The following is a 13,836-nucleotide window of genomic DNA, read 5'->3' as shown; positions in this document are numbered from 1 at the left end:
GACCGTTTTTTATCAAGACCGGCCCCATTAAAAAATGATGGCGGCAAATAAGCTGAATCGGAATTATTGGAAGAGATGAAATTCTCCAATGCCGTGGAAAGCAGGTGTACCATCTAATCGCTTTGACAAAGGAATTAATGATTAAAGCAGGAGATTATTATATGTAATTTATTAGGAACCAATAAGGTTGCTTTAAAATTACTATGGAATAATCTATCCTAAGAGTGATGACACATTTTACAATGAGCTTACTTGCACCGAGTATTTCAGGAAAAATAGCTTAACGGAAAAATGTAGGTTGTGGCCTACGCCTTTTTATAAAATAAAATGACTCACTTGGGGGAGCCTAAAGAAACATTTAAACTTATTCCAAACTTACTACATAGATGACAGACTACTCTATCAGCAGATACAATGATTTATTCTTTGCTAAGGCTTCAGGCATTAGAAAAACTGAACTGATGAATCTCAACAAAACACGTTTTTGAGGTTAACTTCCGCAGGATGTTATTTTCTATTTCTATTCAGGAATCTGACAGCAAAATAAGAAAATATTACATTATTATTTTCAATTTGTTCACGTCTAAGCCTGCCATTTCACGAACATTATTTTCTTTTGATACGGTAACAGGGAAGTCAATTCTTTTCCCAGAGTAGACTGACCTTTCCAATAACCAAATTGAGTTACCGTAACTCAGGTTCAATTTTAATCACTCTACATGCATTCACTTTGTATTGTAGCAATTTATTGAAAAGTTTTTGATGTCATAAATAAAAAAGGATAGATTTAACTTTTACTCCACAGTCAGAATCTCTAAAAACTTTTGAAATCTTTTAGAAATAAAAACTATACAAATTTAGGCTACCCTAATTAAATATTTCAGAAAAGCAGGGGCTACCAACAAAAACACAGGTCTAATTTCTATCAGTATAAAAATTTTCAGTACAATTAACATAAATATGAAACACAGATGGATTCACATTATCTCAACAGGATGTTACCCTGAAGCCAATCTAATTGGCTTCTTTACACTTTCTCTTTCTTGAGTTTTCATTAAATTCTGGCGACTGGGCTTCCGGCAGTTGCGTTTTCTGCTTTTTCACGGAAGATGAAATCCACTCTTCAGAACTACATTGAGAGGAAAAATATGGATTATATGTCTTAGGATAAACAATACAATTCCACTCTAGGCTTTAGGACACGAGAAGGAAATTTAACATTGATGTACTCTCGTAATTATTTATCACGCATCGCAGCAAAGAAACTGTTTCAAAATGAAATGTCAAGAGACACAAGAGTATAGTTAGACCATCACACTATAAATTGGAGATGTTTCTTTTGAGTCACTGTTCCTGCCACTTTTAAAACATTTAACATCTTTTAAACTATTTCTCATTTCTACTCCTCCCTCTAGACTTGTGGGCAGGGGGCATCTCTACCAACTCTTTTAAATTGTGCTCTCCCAAGGGCTCTGCACATAGTAAGGGCTCAATAAATACAGGTGATTGACTGATTTGACCATCTTTGGGTCAACTGCATTATTATATGCACCGAACTCATCAGGCGGCCTAATTATTTCAATCATCGGGGTAACTAGTTCCTCCCCAGCGTTCCTAGAAAATCCAAAATATTGGAGAGAGATTTTCTCCAAATCTAGCGACCCAGATAAGGTATAATGAAAATTCTCCCGAAGTAGGTTGGCTCTTGCATTTAAATTCCAGAGTCAGAATGGCCAACTTGGATAGCTAGGTTGGACACTGATCAAGCAGTGGTATTTATTGAACGCCTTCCGTGTGCAGAGCACTGTGCTAAGTGCTTGAGAGAGTACAATACCACAAAGTTGGAGGTCCTGTTTCCTGCCCTCGGGGAGCTTAACAAGTCTAGAGATAATTTGATTTTTGGTGATAAGGATAACCGGACCGGGAGCAGAATTTGTCCCTACTGACCCCAGGGCCAAGCTTCTGAACTGTTCCTCTCCTCCCGCATTTCACAATCACAGGTGCTGGCGAATCAGGATTTCTGGAGGCTTCCCGCCCTTCCTGGGATCACGTCTAAACCAGCCGTCGGACTGTCCTCTCCCAAGCGCTCAGTACAGTGCTCTGCACACCGTAAGTGCACAATGAACACCACCGACGGATTGATGATCGTAGGACTTAGGGTAGAGCAAGCACACGGAAGTGTCCTACTTGTGAGCTGCCATTTCCATTATTTATGGTTGATGTGCTGTAGCCTGGGTTTTGAAGAACATGGCCAAGCCCCCTCCTAAGATCCCTTCGGATGCTTTTGGGTGAGGCTCCCAAAAAGTCCAATTTTTCTTTGAAATCAAGTGCTTCTGCTGATGCAGAAACATATTCTTGCATACAAACAGAATGCTGTAATATAATTTTACTTCAGCAGAAACAGGCAATGCACACCCATAGGAACTTGGGAAACAAGTACCATATTGACAGAAATAAAATGCATATTTAGAAGCAATTACATTTCTATGTAGGTATTTTCTACTTACGAAAATTTAGCAGTATTATCACTTCACACGAAGTACAAGAATTTTCGACACCACTAAACTACACATTTTAAACCGTGGACAAAGAATAGCGTTTGAAAGTTATTGAATATACCCTTCCCCCGTTTTCCTCTGTTTCGCATGGCTGGTGTGAGGACAGAATTAAAAGCATTACTCTTGCTGGATTTCAGTTGGTGTAGGAATTGTAAGTACCATACTACAAATGACCCCCGACCGGTGGGTTGATTTAAAACCTAGGGTTGCCTACCACATATTAGGCAGTCTTGGAGGATTCTGGTTTCCTTTATTGGCATGATAGCAACGTTATTTTTATTAAAACTATATAGCGTATATAGTTTCAAGCTTTAACGGTTCATATTCACAGTTAAAGGAAAATGGCAGTTAAGATAGATGAGAATGTAGAAGGCTAGGGGTGGTTCACTAAAAGTAGGACAGATGGCAGAAAAAGAATGAGAAAATTGGCTTAGAAAGGCCCACTTACCCACTGCACCGTCCGGCCTGGTATAAAACTCTTACCAGTAGCACTGGCAATTACACCATGTTGATCTATTTAGGAGGGAGTCTGATTATTATCCCAGTGAACATTCTAAGGTGGTTTGGAATCGCAATGTCTCACTGAAAGCCCACCAAATATATTCCTTTGTTTTCTCCATTTCCAATACTGAAGTAGTCCCCACCAGAGAATGCTCAACTCTGATGATGAAGGATTGCCACCAGCAATTTTCTTAGATTAGCACTGTGCTAGTGAAGATAAGTGTGCTCGTGTATCATTGATTAGGGTTGGCTAGAACCAGTCCAGTGCTAGTGGAAGTGTTGAAGAATTCTTGCTTTTTTCTGCCCCCTCACTCCTCTGTAGGATTTAATTTGGATTCATCCTTGGTGAAAATAAAATCCCCAGAGATTCAATTTTATTTCTACACTTAAGTTAGAATTTTTACATTATTGGTTTCTGGCAATACACAAGTCAACCAAATCTCACCCTCTTCTTTGGGGAATTGTGGAAAAGAATCGGGAAACACCAACTTTTATGCAAGTGTCACAGGGACGAGCAAGAGGCCTTCGATGACTAATCCCTCGTTTTCCCCAACTCCCTCTCACTTCCGCGTCGTCTATCCCTGTGGGTATTCCGCAGCCCCACAGCACTTTCGAACATATCTGTAAATTATTTCTTTATATTAATGTCTGATCCTCTAGACCGTAAGCTCGTCGTGTGCAGGAAACGTGTCTACCAACATTGTATTCTCCCAAATGCTTAGTACACTGCTCTGCACATGGTAAGCGCTCAATAAATACCGCAAATTGATTCCCACAATAGCACACGAATCTTATTCAAGATCTCATTTTTCCAGGGTGCCCAAATCTGTCCAATGTGATGATGCTGATATCCACTGACTCGGCTGAGTCACCTTGAGGTCGATGTTTACCATCCATAGTCAAAGGCGGGTTTGAAATTCATCAGTGTGGGAATCAAATGGTAGGAGTCAGACAAAAACCTTCCATTTCATTTTACAATGGCATTTCATGAGACCTGTTTTAATAAGACTTTAAAATTTGCTGATTGCTCATTATAATGGATTTTTTTTCCTTTTGTGCATTTTGGCTGATTAGCTCGGTTGACAATCTTTGTAATAATAATAATAATAATAATAATAACGATGGCATTTATTAAGCGCTTATTATGTGCAAAGCACAGTTCTAAGCGCTGGGGAGGTTACAAGGTGATCAGGTTGTCCCACGGGAGGCTCACAGTCTTAATCCCCATTTTAGAGATGAGGTAACTGAGGCCCAGAGAAGTGAAGTGATTTGCCCAAAGTCACACAGCTGACAATTGGCGGAGCTAGGATTTGAACCCCTGACCTCTGACTCCAAAGCCCGTGCTCTTCCCCCTGAGCCACGCTGCTTCTTGTAGTGGGGTGAAGTGGGAAAAACATTTAAAAATCCCTCTTTCAAACAGACCGATGCTTTCTCTGTTAAACTTGCTGGCCTTAATCTTTTTAAACCAAGGGGAAAATATTTTACTGATTATGTTTTTCTTGCAGCTCCCCAAGTTTTTGAAGAAGCTGTTATGGTAATGCTAGGCTTAACGTGTTAAATATTTAGACATGATTGGCATGCCGCTAATGCAGTAGGTAACCACAATTTTATTGGGGTTGGGGTGGGTGGGGACAAAGTTCAGGGAAATCCCAATTTTTCACCAAAACAAAATCTGTTAACTTGGGAAGGAAAAAATAGTTTCAAAGTTAGCTTTACGTCTGGGAATGAGTTAAAAAAAATTCACAGTCTTTCTTATGATCTTCTACAGTTCGTTTCCCCTTTAAAAAAAGGTATTCCTTATTGGATAAAAATCACATATGCTGGCATAGAATACTTTCACCCACACAGTCCAACACCTATAAGTTTCTCAAACAAGCATTAATTACATGAATTTGGAATTGGATGGGCCTCTCCTCTAATTTCTATCAAAAACAGTGATCAAAAAAAGCATTCTGAAAAATGTTTACGTAGCATTAAGGCTGAGACTCACAAAAACAAGTGTCGGCAAAACCAAAGGATTTCTATATCAAAAACCAACATATTGCACATACTGCATATCAGCAAAAGCTTCTAACTACATATCCAGTAATCTAAAATAGTACTACTAAGTCACATGTGCAGCGCGGTACTTTGATGTTTTTGTGGGCAACCTTAACGTCGGCGACTCCAGACATCTGTGCTTTGACATCTTATCCTGAATTCTGCGTTTAACGGTATCCCCTCACGTTTACTAATACCTACAATCTCGACCCCCTGCCAACAGTTCACCACGGCGGCAACGGCAGGTACAACGTGTTCACGCAAGCAGTCCAGAATAATGGCTTGTTGTCCCGAAGCTTGATATTACAAATACGGCCCATATATTGTTCCTCGGGAGGAGAAATGGCCAGGTTGTTCAGTTCGCAGTCACTGCCACGTCGGCCAAATGTTTTCAGGGCATTTCTCCTTTTTGACCCACGTGCGAGACGTGGCAAACGAGCCGTTAAGATGCCTGGGATACTTCCAGTAAAGACTGGTTTGTCCAACGAAGTTCCCACATTTGAATGGGTTGCTTCCAGCCCCGCCTGGACACGCATAGCAAAATTCGTGCCCCTGGGTCTCTGAATTGTCCCCAGAAATGTGCAGTCTGGTAAGTCAACCTCTTTGCCTGCTGAAGCAGAGCTGTAGAAGGGAGTGCATTCTTAGTGAGACCAACAGCCCCTCTGCCACTTTTCACACATCTGTTTTGGTTATGAGCCTGGGCAAGGGACACGGAGAAGAAAACAGATTAGGTTTTGCCCACCACCGGCTTCCTCTCCTGAATCCCCTGGACGATACCACAGAGGACGAATGTCGGTATTGTCAGGCAACAACTCAACAACAACCACAACACCACCACAAATCTCTATTTGCAGACATTTCTTCATATGCACATTAGCAAAATTCTATTTCTAACGCTAAGGTGTGTAAATGGGGAAGTTTTAATACTGGGCCCTATAGAAACGTAGATCTTTCATCGAAAGTCCAGTGGGAACAATCTGCTCTTTTCATGAGTCTTTATTTGGAAGTCATTCTAAACCATTTTAGGGTTGTCCCAGATACTTCATAATAATAATGATAATAATGATGGCATTTTTAAAGCACTTGCTGTGTGCCTGGCACCATACTAAGCGCTGGGTGGATACAAGCAAATAAGGTTGGACACAGTCCCTGTCCCATGTGGGGCTCACAGTCTCAATCCCCATTTTACAAATGAGGTAACTGAGGCCCAGAGAACTGAAGTGACTTGCCCAAGGTCACACAGCAGACAAGTGGCGGAGCTGGGATTAGAACCCGTGACCTTCTGAATCCCAGGTCCGGGCTCTATCCATTACGCCATGTTGCTTCCCAGGGATGTAGCAGATGAAGACAGGACCAAAAAATTCCACACATGGTTCCGGGGATTGCTGTCTTCCGAATGTGATCCTTAGTGGAGTCAGTTGCCTCTTGACATTCAATCCTTGAATACTGGTCACGAAATCTTGAGGTGATACAGGTGTAATCTTTCTAAATTCAATCCTGGCTGTCCAAATTGAGGCTCAACCCATCCTTGGAGAAACCACCTTTTGGGTCTCGATTTTGGGTGCCAAGACAGTTTCCGATTTTACATTCTTTTAGCTTGGAACAGAGGCACTTGACACTCTACTGAGCACCAGTACGATGTTACATTCGGATCACGATCGCCAAAGCTAACAGCAAAAGGACGTTATTCCTTCTTAATCACACGGTGGCATGTATGACTCTTTCCAAACTGCCACGCACTGAATGACTATCCAACGAAAAAATCTCTTCAAATCAATTTCGCCTTCTTCAATCTGACATGTACCCAAGTACACAGCCTTAAGAACAAGTACCTCGTGTATTTTCTGGGCGTAACTGGGGACCCGATAAAATGTTGTCGACTGACTGATGTCAAGGTTTTCTTCTGGGACTGAGGCTGGATTTACACAAATACAATTAAAGGTAGCCACCCCGTCCCCCTCCAAAAAAAAAAAAAAAAAAAAAATCACAAAAAGATGTGCCTTTGTAATGAAATGAAGTTATATTCCAGGTTCAGCTGACCAGGGTAAGGAACACCTACTATTTTTGCAGGCTGCAGATGTTCCAGCTACTGTTAGGCCCAATGCTCTGAAAAAATGCTCACACCCACGTGAATCCCAGTAGCAGCAGCAGTAAAAAGACAGGCTAGGAATGGATCCTAAATGGCCAATACCACTCTTAGTTGAACACAGTATGCATCTGCACCATCAAAATCCAGATGGATGTTCATGGGTAATGGAAATAGCTCAAATTTCTATTTTTCAAGGCCTACCCTTTCCCCTAGGCAGTGACCTCTACTGTGAAGCAGCGAGGCTTAGTGGAAAGAGCAAGGGCTTGGGAGTTGGAGGTTGTGGATTCTAATCCCTGCTCCGCCACTTATCAGCTGTGTGACTTTGGGCAATCACTTCACTTCTCTGGGCCTCAGTTACCTCATCTGTAAAACGGGGATTAAGACTGAGAGCCCCACGTGGGACAACCTGATTACCTTGCATCTACCTCCAGGAGGCCTTCCCAGACTGAGCCTCATCTTACCTCCTTCCCTTCCCCACAGCACCTGTATATATACAGCACCTGTATATATGTATATATGTTTGTACCTATTTATTACTCTATTTATTTATTTATTTTACTTGTACATATCTATTCTATTTATTTTATTTTGTTAGTATGTTTGGTTTTGTCCTGTCTCCCCCTTTTAGACTGTGAGCCCACTGTTGGGTAGGGGCTGTCTCTATATGTTGCCAACTTGTACTTACCAAGCGCTTAGTACAGTGCTCTGCACACAGTAAGCGCTCGATAAATACGATTGATGATGATGATACCCCAGCGTTAGAACGGTGCTTGGCACATAGTAAGCGATTAACAAATACCATCATTATTATTATTATCACTTCATTATTCTGCAGGGGCTTCATGGATTCCCCTGTGGGACTCGGGGACCCTCCAAATTACAGCACACAACGGGCTTTTGGCTTTTGCACAGGAATGCTGGAGGCAACTCACGAGGCAGAGAAAGGACTGGATTTCAGCTGCACAGAATCAATTCCTACTTCCTCAACCTAGTGGATGAAACTCAGGTTCCCCACAGAGCCAGCTCTTTGTTTCACTGTAATATTATTTAATAATCGCGGTGTGTTTTTTCCGCACTTACTACGTGGCAAGCCCTGTACTAAGCCCTGGGGTAGATGCCACTGAATGAGTGGTTACTCTGAACCTGCCAATCAATCAATCGTATTTATTGAGCGCTTACTGTGTGCAGAGCACTGTACTAAGCGCTTGGGAAGTACAAGTTGGCAACATATAGAGACAGTCCCTACCCAACAGTGGGCTCACAGTCTAAAATGTTTCTTACAGAGCAGCAAAAACAAATGGAGAAAGAAAATCGGACGTTTGAAATATGCAAACTTAAGGCTGTAAGAATCTACTCTAAGTAAAAGGGAGGGAAGGGTAAGGGAGCCGCTTAGTCTTCATGACTGAGTTCCAAGGAATTTCATATCATATTGAGTAATGGATCCAATTAAATACTTCACACCAAGAAGAGTACAACTTATGGAGCCTTCCCTCTTCATATCTGACAGACAATTACTCTACCCACTTCAAAGTCTTTCGGAAGGCATATCTCTTCCAAAAGGCCTTTCCTAAGCCCTCTTTTCCTTTTCTTCAACTCCCTTCTGCGTCACCCTGCTCCCTTAATTCATCCCCCCGCCCCAAGCCTCATAGCTCTTATGTCCACATCCATAATTTATTTTTATTAACGTCTGTCTCCCCCTCTAGACCATAAGCTGCTTGTGGGCAGGGAGTGTGTCTGTTATTCCAAGGAATTTCATATCATTTCGAGTAATGGATCCAATAAAACACTTCACAACCAGGAAGAGTAAAAACTCTGTTATACTATACTCTTCCAAGCGCATAGTACAGTGTCCTGAAAACAGTTAGTACTCTATAAATACAACTGACTGACTAGGGCGTGGCTTAAAATTTCAAAGAGCACTACTCTAAGAGTTCGCAAAATCTTACTGCATGGACCAACTTAAGACAAAATACATTTCTTGGAAGTCCGTGGGTCTGTTTCTAACACATTTAAAGGAGATGACAAGCAGGTACAAAATGAAACTAATGGAAACCTTAAAAATAACTTAAAACCTGAGAAAGTTCACTAGTCTCCTTTCCAGGAAAACATTTTATCTTTCTTTTAAGGAACCAGCAAGGAAAATTACAACTTGAAACAATATGACAAGGAATCCAAAAGGGAAAGCGAACTTCTATAAAAAGCAGAGAAGGCGGTTCTTTGTTGTTCAATACTATGAAATAAACCTGGGCAGCTGGTGAAGTAGAGCAAAAATGGACTGTTACGCAGGGTCTGAGCCTCTTTCATAAAGACACAAAATTAATTAGGGAAATATTGACCCTTGGCAAAAAATCTCTTTTGGATATAGAGTAGCTCATTTACCTTTTAAAAATAAATCAACATTCCAATCACAAGGTAGACGTAGTAAAAACTGAATTTAGTTTGAAAAGAGCTGCTTGGAGGTTGTTTTTTCGTACTTCTTTTAAAAAAAAGGTATTTTTTTTAAGAACTTACTTGCCGGGCACTGCACTGGGGAACATACAAATGAATCAGGTTGGACACAGTTCCTGCCCACATATGGCTCACAGTCTTAATCCCCACTTTACAGATGAGGTAACTGAGACACAGAGAAATGAAGAGACTTGCCTGAAGGACACACAGCAGACAAGTGGCAGAGCCAGGATTAGAACCCAGGTCCTTCTGATTCCCAGGCCATGCTCTATCCACTAGGCCATGCTGCTGTAAGTGCTCAGTACAGCGTTCCACACACAGTAAACATTCATTAAATACAATAGATTGACTGATTGATATATTTGGAATGAAGACAGAAGTTTCAGAGTATTTAAAATTCACAGAAAATTATATCATCATTAGCATTAGGCACTGGGAATAACCGTAATTGTCGTCCAGGCAGCAGATATTCTCTCAATGATTTACAAGAATAGAGATTATCCAATTTAAAAGGCATCACCGAAAGAAATGTGTTAAGACCGAACCACTTAACCGGACTATCGTATTATGTTAACGGGGGAATAAAAATCACTCTTTTCTACAATACGAGAATAAAGCATGGCGATACAGTAACCTTGAAAAAAAGTCACTCGAGCGCTAGATCAATGTGTGCTTCTATAACTGAACATCATTCAGCTGGGGCACACAAAAATCACTTTGGAAATGCTGAGTTTTCTTAGCAGGAACGTGTTGGCAGCAAAACATTTCAAACCAGCTCCACAATGAATATGTGAGTGGGTAAATTACGGCAGTCACTTCCATCATTTTTTTTTTTTTAATTCCCTTCTATGAGTGATGGACCAGCCTGGCTCTGAGGGCCCAGGGAAGGGGGAATGGTTTAAAATTGCCACAAAATCTAGTCAACAACAGCCATAAAACCAAATGGCCCGCACTGGGTGTCATCTCTTCCCCTATCCAGCTCCCTCTCACCATGCCTCTAAATAAACTCCTCAAATCGGTTGTTTCCAACCACTGCCTCTTCTCCAACTCTCTTCTTAATCCTCATAATGACCGGATCGCCTGGTCCCCACAATTAAGAGAGGGAGGAGGAAGCCAGGAGAGCCACTTCCATGGTGCCCCCTCCCCGAAGTGGACACCCAACCAGAGAAGGTTTGGGGAGGATGGAGAGGGGCGGGTTGGCAAGAAGAAGGACTTCAAGCCATCTTGAGATAAGGAAAAGAGAGCTGTATTTCTGGTAGAGCAGGACACGGGGAGAGATTGTGACACAGGGCACGGGGAAGGATAAAGAGAGGATCCAGCGGCCCAGACTCTGGAACATCGAAGTTCCTGCCCCTGAAGGGGAGAGGAACATGAGTCCTGGGATGCCTGCAGAGAAGTACAGCGGGTCCTAGAGGGGTATGGCTTTAGAACGGGGAAAAGGCTGTTTAAATTTATTTCTGTATGTATATTAATGTCCGCCTCCCCTTCTAGACTGTGAGCTCGTTGACAGCAGGGAATGTGTCTGTTTATTGTTCTATTATAATAATAATAATGATGGTATTTGTTAAGCACTTACTTTGTGCCAAGCACTGTTCTAAGCACTGACTCTTCCAAGGGCTTAGTCCAGTGCTTTGCCCACCGTAAGCACTCAATAAATACGATTGAATAACTGATTGAATGAATAATAATCTGGATTTGTCTGGGTTGTTTCATCATCATCATCATCAATCGTACTGAGCGCTTACTGTGTGCAGAGCACTGTACTAAGCGCTTGGGAGGTACAAGTTGGCAACATCTAGAGACAGTCCCTACCCAACAGTGGGCTCACAGTCTAAAAGTGGGAGACAGAGAACAAAACCAAACATACTAATAAAATAAAATAAATAGAATAGATATGTACAAGTAAAATAAATAAATAAATAAATAAATAAATAAATAAATAAATAAATAGAGTAATGAATATGTACAAGCATATATACAGGTGCTGTGGGGAAGGGAAGGAGGTAAGATGGGGGGATGGAGAGGGGGACGAGGGGGAGAGGAAGGAAGGGGCTCAGTCTGGGAAGGCCTCCTGGAGGAGGTGAGCTCTCAGTAGGGCCTTACGAAGAATACATTAAACACCACAGAGATCCCATATCATAACACCTACCTGTGGTAGGGAGTGGGGGAAAAGCTAAAGGTTCCAGAAAGACACGTGAACTAGTGAGTCACGGGTGGGAGGGCTCTATCTCGCCACCCACCCCTTCCCGAAGTCTTCTGCTTAACTTGACACTCCTTCCCCCTCCATGTAGCTAAACCACCTCTCTCCCCAATTTCAAGGTATTATTAAGGCCACATCTCCTTAGATGTAGAGAAGCAGCGTGGCTTACTGGCAAGAGTAGGGGCTTGGGGGTCAGAGGATGTGGGTTCTAATCCCAGCTCCGCCACTTGTCGTGACCTTGTGCCTCAGTTACCTCATCTGTAAAATGAGGATTAAGATTGTAAGCCCCATGGGGAACAATCTGATTACCTTGTATCTACTCCAGTGCTTAGAACAGTGCTTGGTACATAGTAAGTGCTTAACAAATACCTTAATTAATTATTATTATCTCCTCCAAGAGGCCTTCCCTAATGAAGCCCTCTTTTCCTCGTCTCACTCTCCCCTCTGTGTCGCCTATACGTTTGGATCTATGACCACTGTACATTTGATTTTCACCTCACCCCCAAACCCAGGGCACTTATGTACAGCTTTAAGTGATATATTATTAATAATTTCTTTATATTATTGTCTGTCTCCCCCTCTAGCTCGTCTGCTGATTGTGTTGTGCTCTACTCTCCCAAGCGCTTAGTACAGTGCTCTGCACATAGTAAGCATTCAATCAATACCATTGGTTGACTGACTGATAGATCTGCAGGATTCCTGTGGCCAGCCCTAGTAAGGGGGTGGTGGGCTAGCTCCCAGTGACCTACAAGCTTTCGGGGAAATGCCTGGGTCAGCTATGGAATGGTGGCAGCAAGAAGGGTTCAGAGACTTTGGGTGCAGTGGGTAGGATGCCTCAAAACTGCGGTGAAACAACGAGAAATCTGGAGGGCTTTATGACCCAATGGGAGGCTGCCAAAGGTCTGGGCTGATTGGGGAAGGGGAGGGGGGCACCTCTTTCAGAGGGGATTTAAGGCTGAAGACCCCAGGAACCTCATAATCCTCAACACTCTGATTATCTCTCATCTAATTATCAGACAGATAATTACTCTCCCCCACTTCAAAGCCTTACTGCAGGCCCATCTCCTCCTCCCAGGGCCTTCCCTGACTAAGCCTTCCTTTCCTCTTCTTCCACTCCCTTCTTGTTGTCCTCCTGACTTGCTCCCTTCATTCATCCCCCCTCCCATCTCCACAGCACATATGGATACCGCTTATTTCTTTCTTTACTTATATCTATGTCAGTATTTCCCTCTAGGCTGTGAGCTCACTGTGGGCAGGGAATAAGTATGCTTGTTGTATTGTACTATCCCAAGTGCCTAGTACAGTGCTTTACACATGAGAACGCTTAATAAATATAGCTGATTGAGTGAATGAATGCACTCTGGCTTTCACTCCCTTCGATCCACTGACACCGTCTCCTCCAAGGTTATCAATGATCCTTTTCCTGCTGAATCTAACAGATTAGACTCTGTCCTAATCCTCCTGGACTTTTTTAGACTGTGAGCCCACTGTTGGGTAGGGACTGTCTCTATATGTTGCCAATTTGTACTTCCCAAGCGCTTAGTACAGTGCTCTGCACAAAGTAAGTGCTCAATAAATACGATTGATGATGATGATGGACTTCAGAGCAGCATTTCCTTCTCCTGGAGACACTATCTAACCTTGGCTTCTCTGATCTGGTCCTCTTTCAGATCTCCTCTTATCTTTCCGACTAAACCTTCACAGTTTCTTATCTCTCCAACTAAACCTTCGAAGTCTGTTGCCATCATTGAGCCCACAAAAACGGCATTACCTACAACTCTGTTTCGACCCCTATATTCAGCCTGATTCCAAAAATAAAAAAATGAATAGTGGTATTTGTTAAGCACTTACTATGTGCCAGGCACTGTACTAAGCCTTGGGGTGGATCCAAGCAAAACAGTATGGAACATAGTCCCTGACCCATACGGGGCTCTGAGATTCAATTCCCATTTTACAGATGAGGTCAGAGGCCCAGAGAAGTGAAGTGACTTGCCCAAGGT

At 42.3% G+C, this 13,836-nt stretch overlaps 1 protein-coding gene across 1 annotated transcript in view; it reads right to left on the bottom strand.

The window, feature by feature from the left end:
- Nucleotides 1-1,014: 1,014 nt before the first annotated feature.
- SMCHD1 (structural maintenance of chromosomes flexible hinge domain containing 1) overlaps nucleotides 1,015-13,836 on the bottom strand; it is a gene marked incomplete at its 5' end in the record, with an annotated part of 180,781 nt that continues 167,959 nt past the window's right edge. Inside the window, one exon of the mRNA XM_038747255.1 lies at nucleotides 1,015-1,129. Coding sequence (XP_038603183.1) covers nucleotides 1,015-1,129 — 115 coding nt within the window. The remainder of the gene's footprint in view (nucleotides 1,130-13,836) is intronic.

This window comes from Tachyglossus aculeatus, chromosome 5 (genome assembly GCF_015852505.1).
Source record: "Tachyglossus aculeatus isolate mTacAcu1 chromosome 5, mTacAcu1.pri, whole genome shotgun sequence".
Lineage (NCBI taxonomy): Eukaryota > Metazoa > Chordata > Mammalia > Monotremata > Tachyglossidae > Tachyglossus > Tachyglossus aculeatus.
The sequence above is the reverse complement of the archived record's forward strand: the minus strand, read 5'-3'. Positions and strand labels throughout refer to the sequence as shown.